Source organism: Pseudogymnoascus verrucosus (assembly GCF_001662655.1).
Source record: "Pseudogymnoascus verrucosus strain UAMH 10579 unplaced genomic scaffold scaffold_3, whole genome shotgun sequence".
Taxonomy (NCBI): Eukaryota; Fungi; Ascomycota; class Leotiomycetes; order Thelebolales; family Thelebolaceae; genus Pseudogymnoascus; species Pseudogymnoascus verrucosus.
Window position 1 is genome coordinate 599,124 of NW_017263654.1, and position 12,189 is coordinate 611,312.

A 12,189-nucleotide genomic window follows, 5' to 3' on the forward strand; every position below is an offset into this window, starting at 1 on the left:
ATTGATGCTCCTAACGGTGCTATCGTCGTATATCATGATCAGTACTTTGAGCGAGTCAGTCCTTTGCTGAGTCGGTTGTTCAACTCTGTTCTATATCCCTCGAAGTGCCTGGAATACAATATCGTTGTCTCAAAATACGTGAGATTGATTTGCATTTCTACAGTATCAACTGATCTAGGCCTATCTAACCTTTCCTCCGACCCCCCTTTCCAGCTTCCTCGATTCATCACCAATCACCGCCTTAATCAGTTACTGACGCACTTACATTCTCCACTCCCCTCGCCTCCCCATTCACCCCCGCAACCCCCTCCTTCTCCGCCTTCTCCACCTGTGCCGGATCACTAATATCCACCCCCGCCGCCTCTAACTCAATCTCCCTCAACGGCCCTACGAACCACTTCCTGGCTGTCACAACCCATGTCCCCATCGCTCCAAAGGCTATAATTCCCACAGCCACAACTGTATAGTTCAGACTCTGCGTATCGACCGGTGTTGCGGTGGGAAGACAGAACGCCACAGTAATAAACCCGATCCAGCCGGTTGCCACGAGTGCCACCGGTCTCGAGAACCGGCCTAGGTTAAATGGCCCCTTTTTGCTGTTGAAGTGTGTTGGGTAGATGAGTCCGATGAGAATGGGAATGCCGTAGGAAATGTATAAGCCAATGGTAGCAATTGATGTTGCGGCGGCAAAGGCCACAGAGCTACCCAGCGAGGGGAGGGAAAGGAGGAACGCAAGGAACGCAGCGAGCCAGACGGCGCGGATGGGAGACTGGAACTTGTCATCCACGTGAGCGAAGAAGCGTGGAATGCCCCCGTCACGTGAGAAGGCGAACATCATGCGGCTGTTGGAGGTCATACTGAAAAGGCCGCAATGCCAGACGCATATGATAATGAGACAGAACAGCACGACAGCGCCATCAGGACCGAAGACATCCACGAATATTTGAAGGACTGGGTTTCCATAGTCACTGTTGAGCGTGCGGTCAAAGTCCTGGATGGAGAAGAGGAAGGACATGATGACAAAAAAGCCAAAAAATGCAGAGAAGCCCACCGAGGATATCACGCCGATGGGGGCACTCCATGAAGCATTACGAGTCTCTTCACTCAAGTGAGCTGATGCGTCGAACCCAGTTAACGTATAATTGGACATTAAAGCACCGCAGCATGCCACATAAGCTGGTGATGCTCTGATCGACCATCCTGGCTCATCAGGGGTGGCGGCGGTGCCGTCGTAGAATTTTTGGAAGACGGCGGAGGCAGGTTGGTGGGTGGGCGCCTTAGCGAGCACGCTTATGGCGATGGCGGTTACCCCAACAGAATGCAAAAGGATGGAAGTGTTGTTAAGGTATCGAAGGACTTTGACGCCGAAGGTGTTGACGATGCCGTGGGAGACGAGGAGGGCGGCGTAGATGCCAACTGTTTTTGCGGCCGTAGGTTCGTAGCTAGATTTGACGGTTGCGACTGTTGAGATGAGACCTGCACAGCCAAATGTTATACCTGTCGTGACAGCAACTTGGCCGAGGAGGTTGAACCTAAAAGGTGGATGGTCAGTTTGGATGGAGTCAAGGAATGGAATGCAAAATATGAGAATTAGGCGGGTGGGTCTTGTCGTTGTAAGCGGCCTTTTTCCACTCCCCAATATCATACACCCGATCAAACCAAAAAAGAGATATAAGAGGACTTACCAGCCAGTGAGCCAGGAGCTCAGCGCAGAATGTTTTGGGGGTGCCAACATCGCAGCCCAGAAGTATGGCCCGCCGCTCGTTGGGATGGCTGACACGATCTCTGCCATTCCCAGCGCAACTGCGAAGGTAAAGAACGACACCACTATCCAACCGACCGACATTACGGCACTTATTCCATTAGCTCTTGTGCGCCTGTCTTGCCTACTGGGGTGGAGGAGAAGGCTCACGGTCCACCGGTATGAAGCCCATAACTGAATAATGTCGTAATGCCCGTAATCACACTCTGCATTAACTATCAGTCTTCGGACAATCTCTCAGACCTCTTGGAGCGGGGGAGGAACACACAATAATCGAGAAGGAGATGCCAAAATTGTGCATCAGCCCCCAGTCGCGCTTCAGCTCCTGCTTGTACCCGAAATTTGCAAGCTCCTCCTCATCATGGGCGTCAGCGCCGACCTCTTTGGAGGGAAGCGCGGCATGGAGCGACTCGGGCGACGGCATTGTCGCGTCTCTCGGTCCTGCTGGCGCGGTGTGAGGGTGACGGTGCTACTGCATACACTGGACAACAATCACAGGCACAGAGGAATCACCGGATTCGGTCTCTACCACAAATACAGGAATGCCAGAGTAATAAAGGAACCGTACGGGTAGAAGACGAGTTGCAAAGGCAAGAGTGAGGAAGATAGAAAGAGAATGAAATAACCACCCACCATCGCGGGGCCAGAGCCGCTATATACCTACCACCCACGCCCACCTACTTACCTCCCATACCCTGCGATCTGCGCCTAGGCCCTGATAAGGATGTCCAGGAGGCGCCACAGCCCGTCGGCGCTCATTCCCTGGTGGGTGCAGTGGTGCGGCAGGCAACTGCCATTTCCATGACATCAAGAGCTAAGAGCTATCGCCGACATTGCAGGGGTCCAAAGCGGAGGAGGGAAAGTTGGCATGGGATGGATTGGGATGCGCGTGGCATGGGCATGTCGTACGTCGCGTGTCTCACCCCCACACGGCAAGAACGAGGGACGCCGCTTCTGGAAGTTTTTTCTGATATACCAGCGCCGCCATTATATGCGCTTACAGTATGCGTATATGGTACAGGCTTCGGTGAAATATCTAGGAGCGAGACACGCGGCACATATGGTTATCTATCACGACAAGCATCTCCAATAGACCAGACCCGCCCTTGCCAATCTGCCAGCAAGGATGGTGACTGATAAGAACCAAGCCCCCGCACTCCAATCGGTCCCGCACGGCGCGCTGAGGGGGCGATTGGACGGCGCTGGTTCGGAGGCTAGGATTACAGTGCACGCGCCCTTTGACTTATAACGGTAAGGGAATGGGGGAGGAAAAAGTAAGAAAAGGCGCCGCTGAGTTGGGGACGGAGGGTTATCCAGTGGGAAGCTTGGTATGTCAGGCGGTCGATCGTGGCGTTGGGGTAGTGGAGAAGGCCTCGGCCTCGCCGACATCGTCTGTCGTTTGTGTGTGTGGCGTAGGGATTTGGATCTAACAACTATACAGTGTGTACGGAGTTGGTGAAGATGAGAGTGTTCGAGGATGTTAAGATGATTCGTATTGTACGTACTTCCAGTGAGCACACGTGATGAAATTGAGAGACCGACGACCGTGTTAATTGAGCAAGATCTGATAAATTACGGTATCTATGCCCCTCGATAGCTTCATATGAAAACCGCCGGCAAGTGTCAAATAGCGCCGTGTCCATCGAGCCCCAACCTATCCTGATCGGCTCGAGACCTAAACTGTATGGGCCTGCCTGTCAGGGTCCTTTATCCTCCTATACTCCTCCTATATCCCCGCCCGTTCGTAAATAATCATACACTTCCCCTCCCACTACTACCTCAATACCCTCCCTGCTCACGCCTCTTATCCTCCTCCGCACTCCCAGCCTTCTCTCTCTCCACCTCTCCGGCTCCCCCCTCATCCCCTCTCATCTTCGCAAAATGTGCCTTAATATCTTCCGCCCTAATGACCCTCCCACTTTCTGCAAACTCCTTAAAAAACGGAGTCAACTTTTCTTTGAGGTGGTTAAACGCCATCACGCCCTCAATCGCCTTAACGCGGTCCATGGTGCTCAGTGCGCGCTCGCCACGGTCCAACAGGCTGCCTGCGTGGCTGCCGAGCGTGCTGCCTGCCCCGTCGGATGCGGCCGAGGAGTGCGAGAGGGATTGCTCGTAGGACTCTTCTTCGTCGAGGAGCTGGGGGTGAATGGCAAGGTGGGGGAAGCAAGCTGGGCAGCGGCAGAAAGAGGCGCGGAAGTCGTCTTTGAAGAAGAGGGAGAAGTGTTCAGTTGGTGGGGAGGGAAGATGGCTGATTTTGCAAGACGCTGGCTCGTCCTTCATGCTTGAGTTTGTCGCGCCATCACCATTGGTGTTTGGCTCGGCGGTGGCCGTTGATGTGGGTTTGCCTTCCGTGTCATTGTCTCCTCTCGCTCGCTTTGTCTCCACATCAGCGTCAGCACCATCATCCTCTGCTTTTCGCTTCTGCGATGAAGCAACAGGAGCGAATGTCGTCTTCAGAGCCGCCTTTTGATCCTCTTTCTTCTCCGACTTGGCCTGAGGCGAAGGCGCCCCGCTCCGTTTGAACACAGGCGGCAAGAATCCCTCTGTGCCAGCATATGCCTTGATCCACGGGTTTGCCTCGACACACTTGTAGCAGATAAAACCAGCAAAGTCATCGGCGTGAGGAAACCCAGGCGGTGTTGGCATACCATCTTCGATATCAATGGCATCCCCATCGGCTTCTACTATGGCAGTCGTCGATCCTTGGTCATTTCCAACTGTAGATTCTGCCAAAGCTGCCTTCTTCTTCATCGCCTCATCATGCCACGATGGATCCAATCCAACCACGCAAGTAGTATGATACCAATCCTCGCCGCATCCACCATTCCTTGCCGGCCCAAGGCCCAGGCACTGATACATCACCCCCTTCTGGGACTCGGCATCATAGTCGCATTCGCATCCGCAAAATCGGTTTCGAAAGTTCTGGTTATACTCGTTCTTCTCCTCACACGGCTCATTGACCACTCCGCCTTTCTGTCCCGTCTCCGAGTTGATCCGTAAGGTGCACGGCGCAGTGGATGGGAGACGCGTCGTACCGCAGTCGCAAACGAAGTTGCGCTTGTAGAACAGCTCAACAAGAGTATGCTCGCCGTGACACGCAACCGAGCATGAATAGCAGACTCCAGCTGGGGTATAGGGATCGGATGGATTCGCAGGTGGCGGGTTGCAGGTTATACAGGCGAAGAGGTCCTGGCGCAAAGGACCGAGTTGTTTCGTGCAGGTGTCGAATTTCTGGATTCGGTAAGTTTTTGTCAGATATAATAGAGAATCGAGTCATGCATACATATGGGAGAGCCTCTCTTGCATCTGCCTCAAGTTGAAGTTGGCTGTTGATGAATCTGATCAAAAGTCAGTGGATGTCATGACGAGCTGGATAGGATCCGCGTACTCGGCGGCGGTTTGTGAGTCCTGAGAAGCTGCAGAATCGCTATCTCGTCGCTTGGAATCAGCAATATCTTGCGAAGACGCCATTTTATACGTTCTTCTTAGTTTTAAAGCTCAGTTATGGTAAATTGTGATGTAGTTTTGTTGTGTTCAGGGTCGGGATATGGCGAGGCTCGAGACCATATCCACAGCCTCGTGCAATCTCGGTCACCGTAATAGAGTGGAAGCGCGCCGACGCGTAAACGCGAAACGCGAAACTTCAAGACGCGTCTGAACAGATCAATTATCCCCCCTCCTGAACTCAGCGCCAACTCATCCATGTCATTGACCAGGCTACCATTATCAACAACAAACTCTGGTATAAACAAAAGGATTTTGCACATTTAAATATATATTGTTGCAACCATGAGGTATGTTCTAACATTATCCCGAACGCTCTGGGTCAATCATCCCTGACTCTCTACAGTTCGCCATTGAGGCCCAATATGGACTCCGCGAACCGCGGAGCAGGAGGCAGAAACCTGGGCAAACGTGGCAGAGATGAAGATGATGTGCCGACTTCTGGTTATGCCTCCAGTCCTGCTGCCGCCATCATCCCATCGTCGCCGCCCGCATATCATCTTGACCGTGCCGACGACGACGACGATGACATAGTGGACGACTTTATCGCGGATATCGACGATGCAGATGAGATGGTAGAGGAGGACGACGGAATTGATCTCTTTGCGGACAACTTTGAGCGCGACTACGAGGCTCGCGAGGATGACCAGTATGGCGGTGACGATATCGACGATGAAGGCGACCACGAGGAATTGGATGCTTCAACGAGACGCCAGCTAGAAGAGCGACTCAACAGGAGAGATCGTGAGCTTGCTCGCCGACGCCGTATGCCAGCAGCCTTCCTCCAAGATGAGGAAGAAGACGATGGAATGGACCTCACCAACCAGCCCAGGCGCCGCCGCCATCGCTATGACGAGGAGCCGGATGAAGACATGATGGACAATATCATGGAAGAAGAGTTGACGCTGGAGGCCTTACAAGATGTCAAAGCGACGAGTGTGGTGGAATGGGTTGCCCTACCACAAGTTCAGAGAACGATTGCAAGAGAGTTCAAGTCGTTCTTGACGGAATACACTGATGACAATGGTTCCTCAGTCTACGGAAACAGGGTTCGCACGCTCGGAGAGATCAACGCAGAGTCCCTTGAAGTGTCATATGACCATCTCGGTACTTCAAAGGCTATTCTGGCATACTTCCTCGCAAACGCCCCATCTGAGATGCTGAAGATATTCGATGAGGTTGCTATGGAAGTTACACTGCTTCATTATCCCGACTACCAGAAAATCCATTCTGAGATCCACGTCCGCATCTCCGACCTACCTACCCAATACACTCTCCGTGAACTCCGCCAAAGCCATCTTAACAGCCTTATCCGTGTCAGCGGTGTTGTCACACGCCGCAGTGGCGTCTTCCCTCAGCTTAAATACGTCAAGTTTGATTGCTCCAAGTGCAAAACTACCCTTGGACCTTTCATGCAAGAATCAAATGTCGAGGTTAAGATCTCATACTGCCAAAGCTGCCAGTCTCGCGGCCCCTTCACCGTCAACTCTGATAAGACTGTCTACCGCAACTTCCAGAAACTCACCCTCCAGGAGTCCCCTGGTACAGTACCCGCAGGTCGCCTACCTCGGCACCGCGAGGTCATCCTTCTCTGGGATCTCATTGACTCAGCCAAGCCGGGTGAGGAGATCGAGGTTACGGGCGTCTATCGCAATAACTATGACGCCAAGCTGAACAACCGCAACGGCTTCCCTGTCTTCGCCACAATCCTTGAGGCAAACCACGTTGTCAAGTTGCACGACCAGCTTGCCGGCTTCCGCCTCACAGAAGAAGATGAACAGAAAATCCGCGCTCTTTCTCGCGACCCGCAGATCATAGAGAAGATCATTGGCTCCATGGCACCCAGCATTTATGGCCACACCGACATTAAGACTGCTGTCGCCCTATCTCTCTTTGGCGGCGTTAGCAAGGTTGGCCAAGGCAAACACAAGATCCGTGGCGACATCAACGTACTTCTCCTTGGTGACCCCGGAACCGCCAAGTCCCAAGTCCTCAAGTACGTGGAGAAGACTGCCCACCGCGCCGTTTTCGCAACAGGTCAGGGTGCTTCCGCGGTCGGTCTCACAGCCTCAGTGCGCAAAGATCCTCTCACATCAGAGTGGACTCTGGAAGGTGGCGCGCTCGTCCTTGCTGATCGCGGCACCTGTCTGATTGATGAGTTCGACAAGATGAACGATGCCGACCGAACCTCCATCCACGAAGCCATGGAGCAGCAGACCATCTCCATCTCCAAAGCTGGTATCGTCACCACCCTCCAGGCGCGCTGCGGCATTGTCGCAGCTGCCAACCCCAATGGCGGCCGCTACAACTCCACCCTCCCCTTCTCCCAGAACGTCGACCTCACTGAGCCCATTCTCTCACGTTTCGACATTCTCTGCGTTGTCCGCGATACCGTCGAGCCAGAGGAGGACGAGCGCCTCGCTCGCTTCGTCGTCGCCTCTCACGGACGCAGTCACCCTGCCGCCGCCACCGGTGAGGAGGACACGGAGGGCGAGCGCATGGAGGTCGAGCGCGACGGCCCGAAACAAGAGGGCGAGATCCCCCAGGAGTTGCTACGCAAGTACATCCTGTACTCGCGCGAGCGCTGTCGCCCGAAGCTGTACCAGATGGACGAGGATAAGGTGGCGCGCCTGTTTGCGGATATGCGCCGCGAGTCGTTGGCTACGGGAGCGTTCCCTATTACTGTGAGTTTCTCCCCTTGTTGTTTACCTGGTCTGTTGGTTCTTTACTAATATATGCAGGTCCGTCATCTTGAGGCTATTATGCGTATCGCCGAGGCGTTTAGCCGCATGAGGCTCTCAGAGTATGCTTCCGCGAGGGATGTCGACCGTGCCATTGCCGTGACGGTGGATAGTTTTGTTGGTGCGCAGAAGCTGAGCTGTCGCAAGGCGCTCGCCCGGTCGTTTGCGAAGTACACGCTTGCGAGGCCAGGGAAGGGAGTTCCAGTGGGCGTGACGGCCTAGAATTGTTATGTTGAATGGACATGTTAGAATGAATGGGTTTGCTGGAGGAGTTGAGGGACTGGGAGTGGGTTTATGCGTAATCAATACCAAATGTTAATGCTTGATGAGAACTACGCAACCACATGGAATATCTGTATTGCAAATGGAGTACTGTAAGGATCTTAACGCGAACAGCTCGAAAAATGGTTACTTGCCTGTCCGAGACAGACTTGGAAACATGGTAACGACGATCCAATACGTTGATCTAAGAATTTAAGTAATAGAAGAGAGCAGCTTTGCTACTGCGTCGTTCCCACTCCGTGTAGCCCATAAGAGCGGCGTATGGCCATCAATGTCTTTAGACTCTAGCTTAGCGCCCTTGTCAAGCAGAAGCCTCACTACTGCCTCATTCCCATACTCTGCAGCGAACGAGAGCGATGTCCGGCCACTGTCAGTTGTAGACTCTAGTTTGGCGTCCTTGTTAAGCAGCAGCTTCACTACTGCTTCGCGCCCAGTCCGTGTAGCCCATAAGAGCGGCGTGTAGCCATGAATGTCTGTAGACTCTAGCTTAGCGCCCTTGTCAAGCAGAAGCCTCACTACTGCCTCACGCCCATCCTCAGCAGCGTACGAGAGCGATGTCCGGCCACGGTCAGTTGTAGACTCTAGCTTGGCGCCCTTGTTAAGCAGTAGCTTCACTACTGCCTCACGCCCATACATTGAAGCCCACATGAGTGGCGTCAGGTTACTGTTACGTGTAGACTCTAGCTTGGCACCCTTGTCAAGCAGAAGCCTCACTACTGCCTCATGCCCATTCCGTGCGGCCCCTGAGAGCGCAGTCCGGTCATCGTCTGACCTAGACTCTATCCGAGCATCCTTATTAAGCAGCAGCTCCACTACTGCTTCATGCCCATTCTCTGCAGCCCACGAGAGCGGCGTTCGGCCAATGTTAGACTCAAACTCTAGGTTGGCACCCTTGTTTAGTAGGAGCTTCACTACTTCTATGTGCCCATTTTGTGCGGCCCATAGGAGCGGCCTGTAGCCGCCGGAGTCCTCAGACTCTAGATTTGCGCCCTCATCAAGTAATAGTGCCACCACGGCAATGTGTCCATTTCCTGCAGCCCATGAGAGTGGCGTCCGCTCACCTCCGTCTTCGGCCTCTAGCTTAGCACCTTTGTCAAGCAGCAGCTTCACTATTTCCTCATGCCCATTCTCTGCAGCAAACGACAGCGGCGTCTGTCCCACTCTGTCCTTTGAGTTGGTGTCGACAATGTCAGAGTCGAGCAGCAACTTGAGGACGGCCTCTTGCCCATTCTCTGCAGCCCAAGAGAGCGGCGTCCGTCCCACTCCATTTTTTAAGTCTGCGTCGACACTGCCGGAGTCGAGCAACAACTTTAATAGAGCCTCATGCCCGTCCCGCGCGGCTAGTGACAGTGGAGTCCAGTCATCTTTATCTGTTGCATTCATGTTTATTGCATTGCCTTTACATAGCCTGCGCAGCAGGTCGTATATAATCGGCTCTTTCTCTGAAATGAAAAAGATATGCGGCAACCAATAGAGCTTTGCATAAGAGTAAAAAGGAAATTCATCCATCGGCTGAGAACGGAAAAGCTTGGTTGTTTCCGCAAGAGTCTTTCCAATGTCAAAGCCAGGTTTCTTCTTAGAATTTAAGAGCTTTAATGTGAGACTTTTAACGATGCTTGGTAAGTCGGGCGCTGAACGTATAATTTGGGACGGTGCTGATGCAGTCATTATTTGGGGGACTACCGTAGTAGATACCTGGGTTGAAAAAACGCCGTAATTGAGGTATGTAACAATGATACTTGCCATTGCCCTGTTTGCGCTATCGACTGTGATTTTTCTGTTAGCTGAGTCTTCAAACCCACTCAGAAGGAATTGCTTGACGCTATGGTGCACGAGCCGTATAGTTCTCTCCTCTTCATCAATAGTAAGGAGGCCCCCGCAGCAGGTTAATATAAAATTCACGTCATTGAGACGCCTTGACCAGTTCCAGACAGGATCACCAGGGTCTACACTCAAGGCGTCTCTAAGTTCTTCCGCTGTTAAGGGACGGCGAGCTATAGTTACAAGCTCTAATATCCGTCTTTGATAAGCCTTTCCAGATCCTTCTGATTTCCGCAAAATACGAGAAAACGTTTCTGAAAGATCCTTAGGAAGGTTTATTAGAGCCTGGCGAATGGCATCATCTGTTTTCATGTCGCACAAGGATATGATTTGCAGAGCTACCCAGAGAAACATTCCGTGGGATCGTTCAAGGAGAAAGTCTCGTATTTCCAGTATAAGCGAGGGATCTCCTATCACCAATCGGTTGGACTCTATGTGGCTCTCTAGTTCTGCTGATATGAACGAAGTAATATCGGGGTTATCACTGGGAATTGATATGACCTGGGCGGCAATGAACCGTTCTAGGCTGAGTTTCAAAACATTGCCGGGATCGAGTCTAACTGATAGACATAAAACCAGTGGAAATATCCCCTGGAGCTTGCGGAGTTGTAGAACCAATATTTCTCTTTCGGCAGAGTCACACTCATCTAACCCGTCAAGGACGAAGTATGCTCTAGAATTCGGTGCAATGGCGCGTTGGAGTAAACTGAACATCATTTCGAAATCTAGAGCAAAAGTAGCAGTCCTGTCGATGAATCCCGCCACCGTTGCGAGATCTGCTATCGGGCGTAGCAGTTGTCGGGCCAGAGAACCAATGACTGTCCGCGCTTTCAGACTTTCTAGAATGTCGTACCGGCAAAAGAAGTACGAAACCGTAATATTCTTATTTCGACTATCAAGATGTAGATCGTCAATTAGGTTGGCTAGCAAAACGGATTTTCCGGATCCTAGCCCACCTGTATATATAAGTGTACAGGAGGTATCTTGTCCTTTCCAGTCCTTGTATTCGTCAATTAGGTTGAATAGAGTTGTATTTCCAATCTTTCGAGTCTGCTTCCAAGTCGTCTCGTAATCATATGTAGAGCAGGAATCGAGGATCCGTAAGCTTGCCTTCAACTTTTGCTCGCGTGATATAGATTTAGAGATCTTGTTAGAAAAAGCTCTAAATATAGAGTTGTCTTGGGCTTCCCCCTCAATCGTTTTAGCCATCAGAAGGCTCATTTCCTCTTTAATCGCATTCGCCCAATGGCCAAGTTCTGACTGGTATGTTTTCGTGTCTAAATCACTTAGACTAGATGCAAATTGCCCCAAGGCAGACTTCTGCGTGAACTTTAACAATCGATGGCAAAGATTAACCACTACAACGAAATATTCAGGCAGGTATGACTGTAGATTCTTTGACTGGGGGTATAGCAAGGCTATCATTTGGTAACGGGGAGCCGATTGACCGGCAGTCATAAGAAGAGTCGATAGCTTTTCTAGATAGGAAGAGAAGTTTGCAATTAACTACGAATATGTCAGTAGAACGTAGCTAAGGGGCTCAAGGGATACTGACAAGCAATGACATTCGCACCAACGACCAGACACTGCATGCTATTATATTCTGGGACCCGCCTAGTATGATATCACCAAGCGCAGCAAATTGTTGAACGGCTTGCAGGAAATTGGTCATCCGCGGCCCAAAACAACGCCCGCGGCTACTCTTATTAGAAGCGCAATAGTCAACCTCGGCCGTGAGTCGCATGACATCGCTAGGACCTGGAGGGGAATTTTGCCATTGAGATCTGTAGTTACGAAACGCAACTTTCTGTTCACTCGAGAGGTCCGCTTCAAACTGCGAAACGGCTTGCGCTAGACGAAGTTCGGGCTTCAGTCGTGAAGCATTTGATAATATGATAGACATGGTAGTGACATCCTAAAGGACAACAGGTAACGGCCTACATCAAGCAAAACTATATGCATTCCAAAGATAACTGTGTTGGAAGATATATGCTAAGTAGTGGTTATTTTGAGATACACTGACACAAGGCGCTATGTGTGTTCCATGCACATCCATGACGAGGCTGGGCAGCGCGTAGT

At 51.8% G+C, this 12,189-nt stretch overlaps 4 protein-coding genes across 4 annotated transcripts; 1 reads left to right on the plus strand and 3 right to left on the minus strand.

The window, feature by feature from the left end:
* Window positions 1-241: 241 nt before the first annotated feature.
* On the minus strand, window positions 242-2,369 carry VE01_01215 (uncharacterized protein; the record flags this gene model as incomplete). Its single annotated transcript, XM_018270740.2, has 4 exons — window positions 2,031-2,369; window positions 1,913-1,968; window positions 1,686-1,853; window positions 242-1,532 (listed from the first exon to the last, which is right to left on the minus strand). The coding sequence occupies exons 1-4, from the start codon at window positions 2,184-2,186 to the stop codon at window positions 242-244; spliced, it is 1,671 nt and encodes a 556-aa protein (XP_018134523.1). The 5' UTR covers window positions 2,187-2,369.
* A 606-nt stretch (window positions 2,370-2,975) lies between these two features.
* VE01_01216 (uncharacterized protein) lies at window positions 2,976-5,307 on the minus strand. Its single transcript, XM_018270741.2, has 3 exons — window positions 5,151-5,307; window positions 5,046-5,100; window positions 2,976-4,993 (listed from the first exon to the last, which is right to left on the minus strand). The coding sequence occupies exons 1-3, from the start codon at window positions 5,231-5,233 to the stop codon at window positions 3,542-3,544; spliced, it is 1,590 nt and encodes a 529-aa protein (XP_018134522.1). The 5' UTR covers window positions 5,234-5,307; the 3' UTR covers window positions 2,976-3,541.
* A 111-nt stretch (window positions 5,308-5,418) lies between these two features.
* MCM2 (MCM DNA helicase complex subunit) lies at window positions 5,419-8,502 on the plus strand. The gene is made up of 3 exons (XM_018270742.2): window positions 5,419-5,556; window positions 5,613-7,950; window positions 8,008-8,502. The coding sequence occupies exons 1-3, from the start codon at window positions 5,552-5,554 to the stop codon at window positions 8,227-8,229; spliced, it is 2,565 nt and encodes an 854-aa protein (XP_018134521.2). The 5' UTR covers window positions 5,419-5,551; the 3' UTR covers window positions 8,230-8,502.
* VE01_01218 (uncharacterized protein) lies at window positions 8,266-12,123 on the minus strand. Its single transcript, XM_018270743.2, has 2 exons — window positions 11,666-12,123; window positions 8,266-11,616 (listed from the first exon to the last, which is right to left on the minus strand). Exons 1-2 carry the CDS (start codon window positions 12,011-12,013, stop codon window positions 8,482-8,484), a joined length of 3,483 nt encoding a protein of 1,160 aa, XP_018134526.1. The 5' UTR covers window positions 12,014-12,123; the 3' UTR covers window positions 8,266-8,481.
* Between the last annotated feature and the right edge of the window lie 66 nt (window positions 12,124-12,189).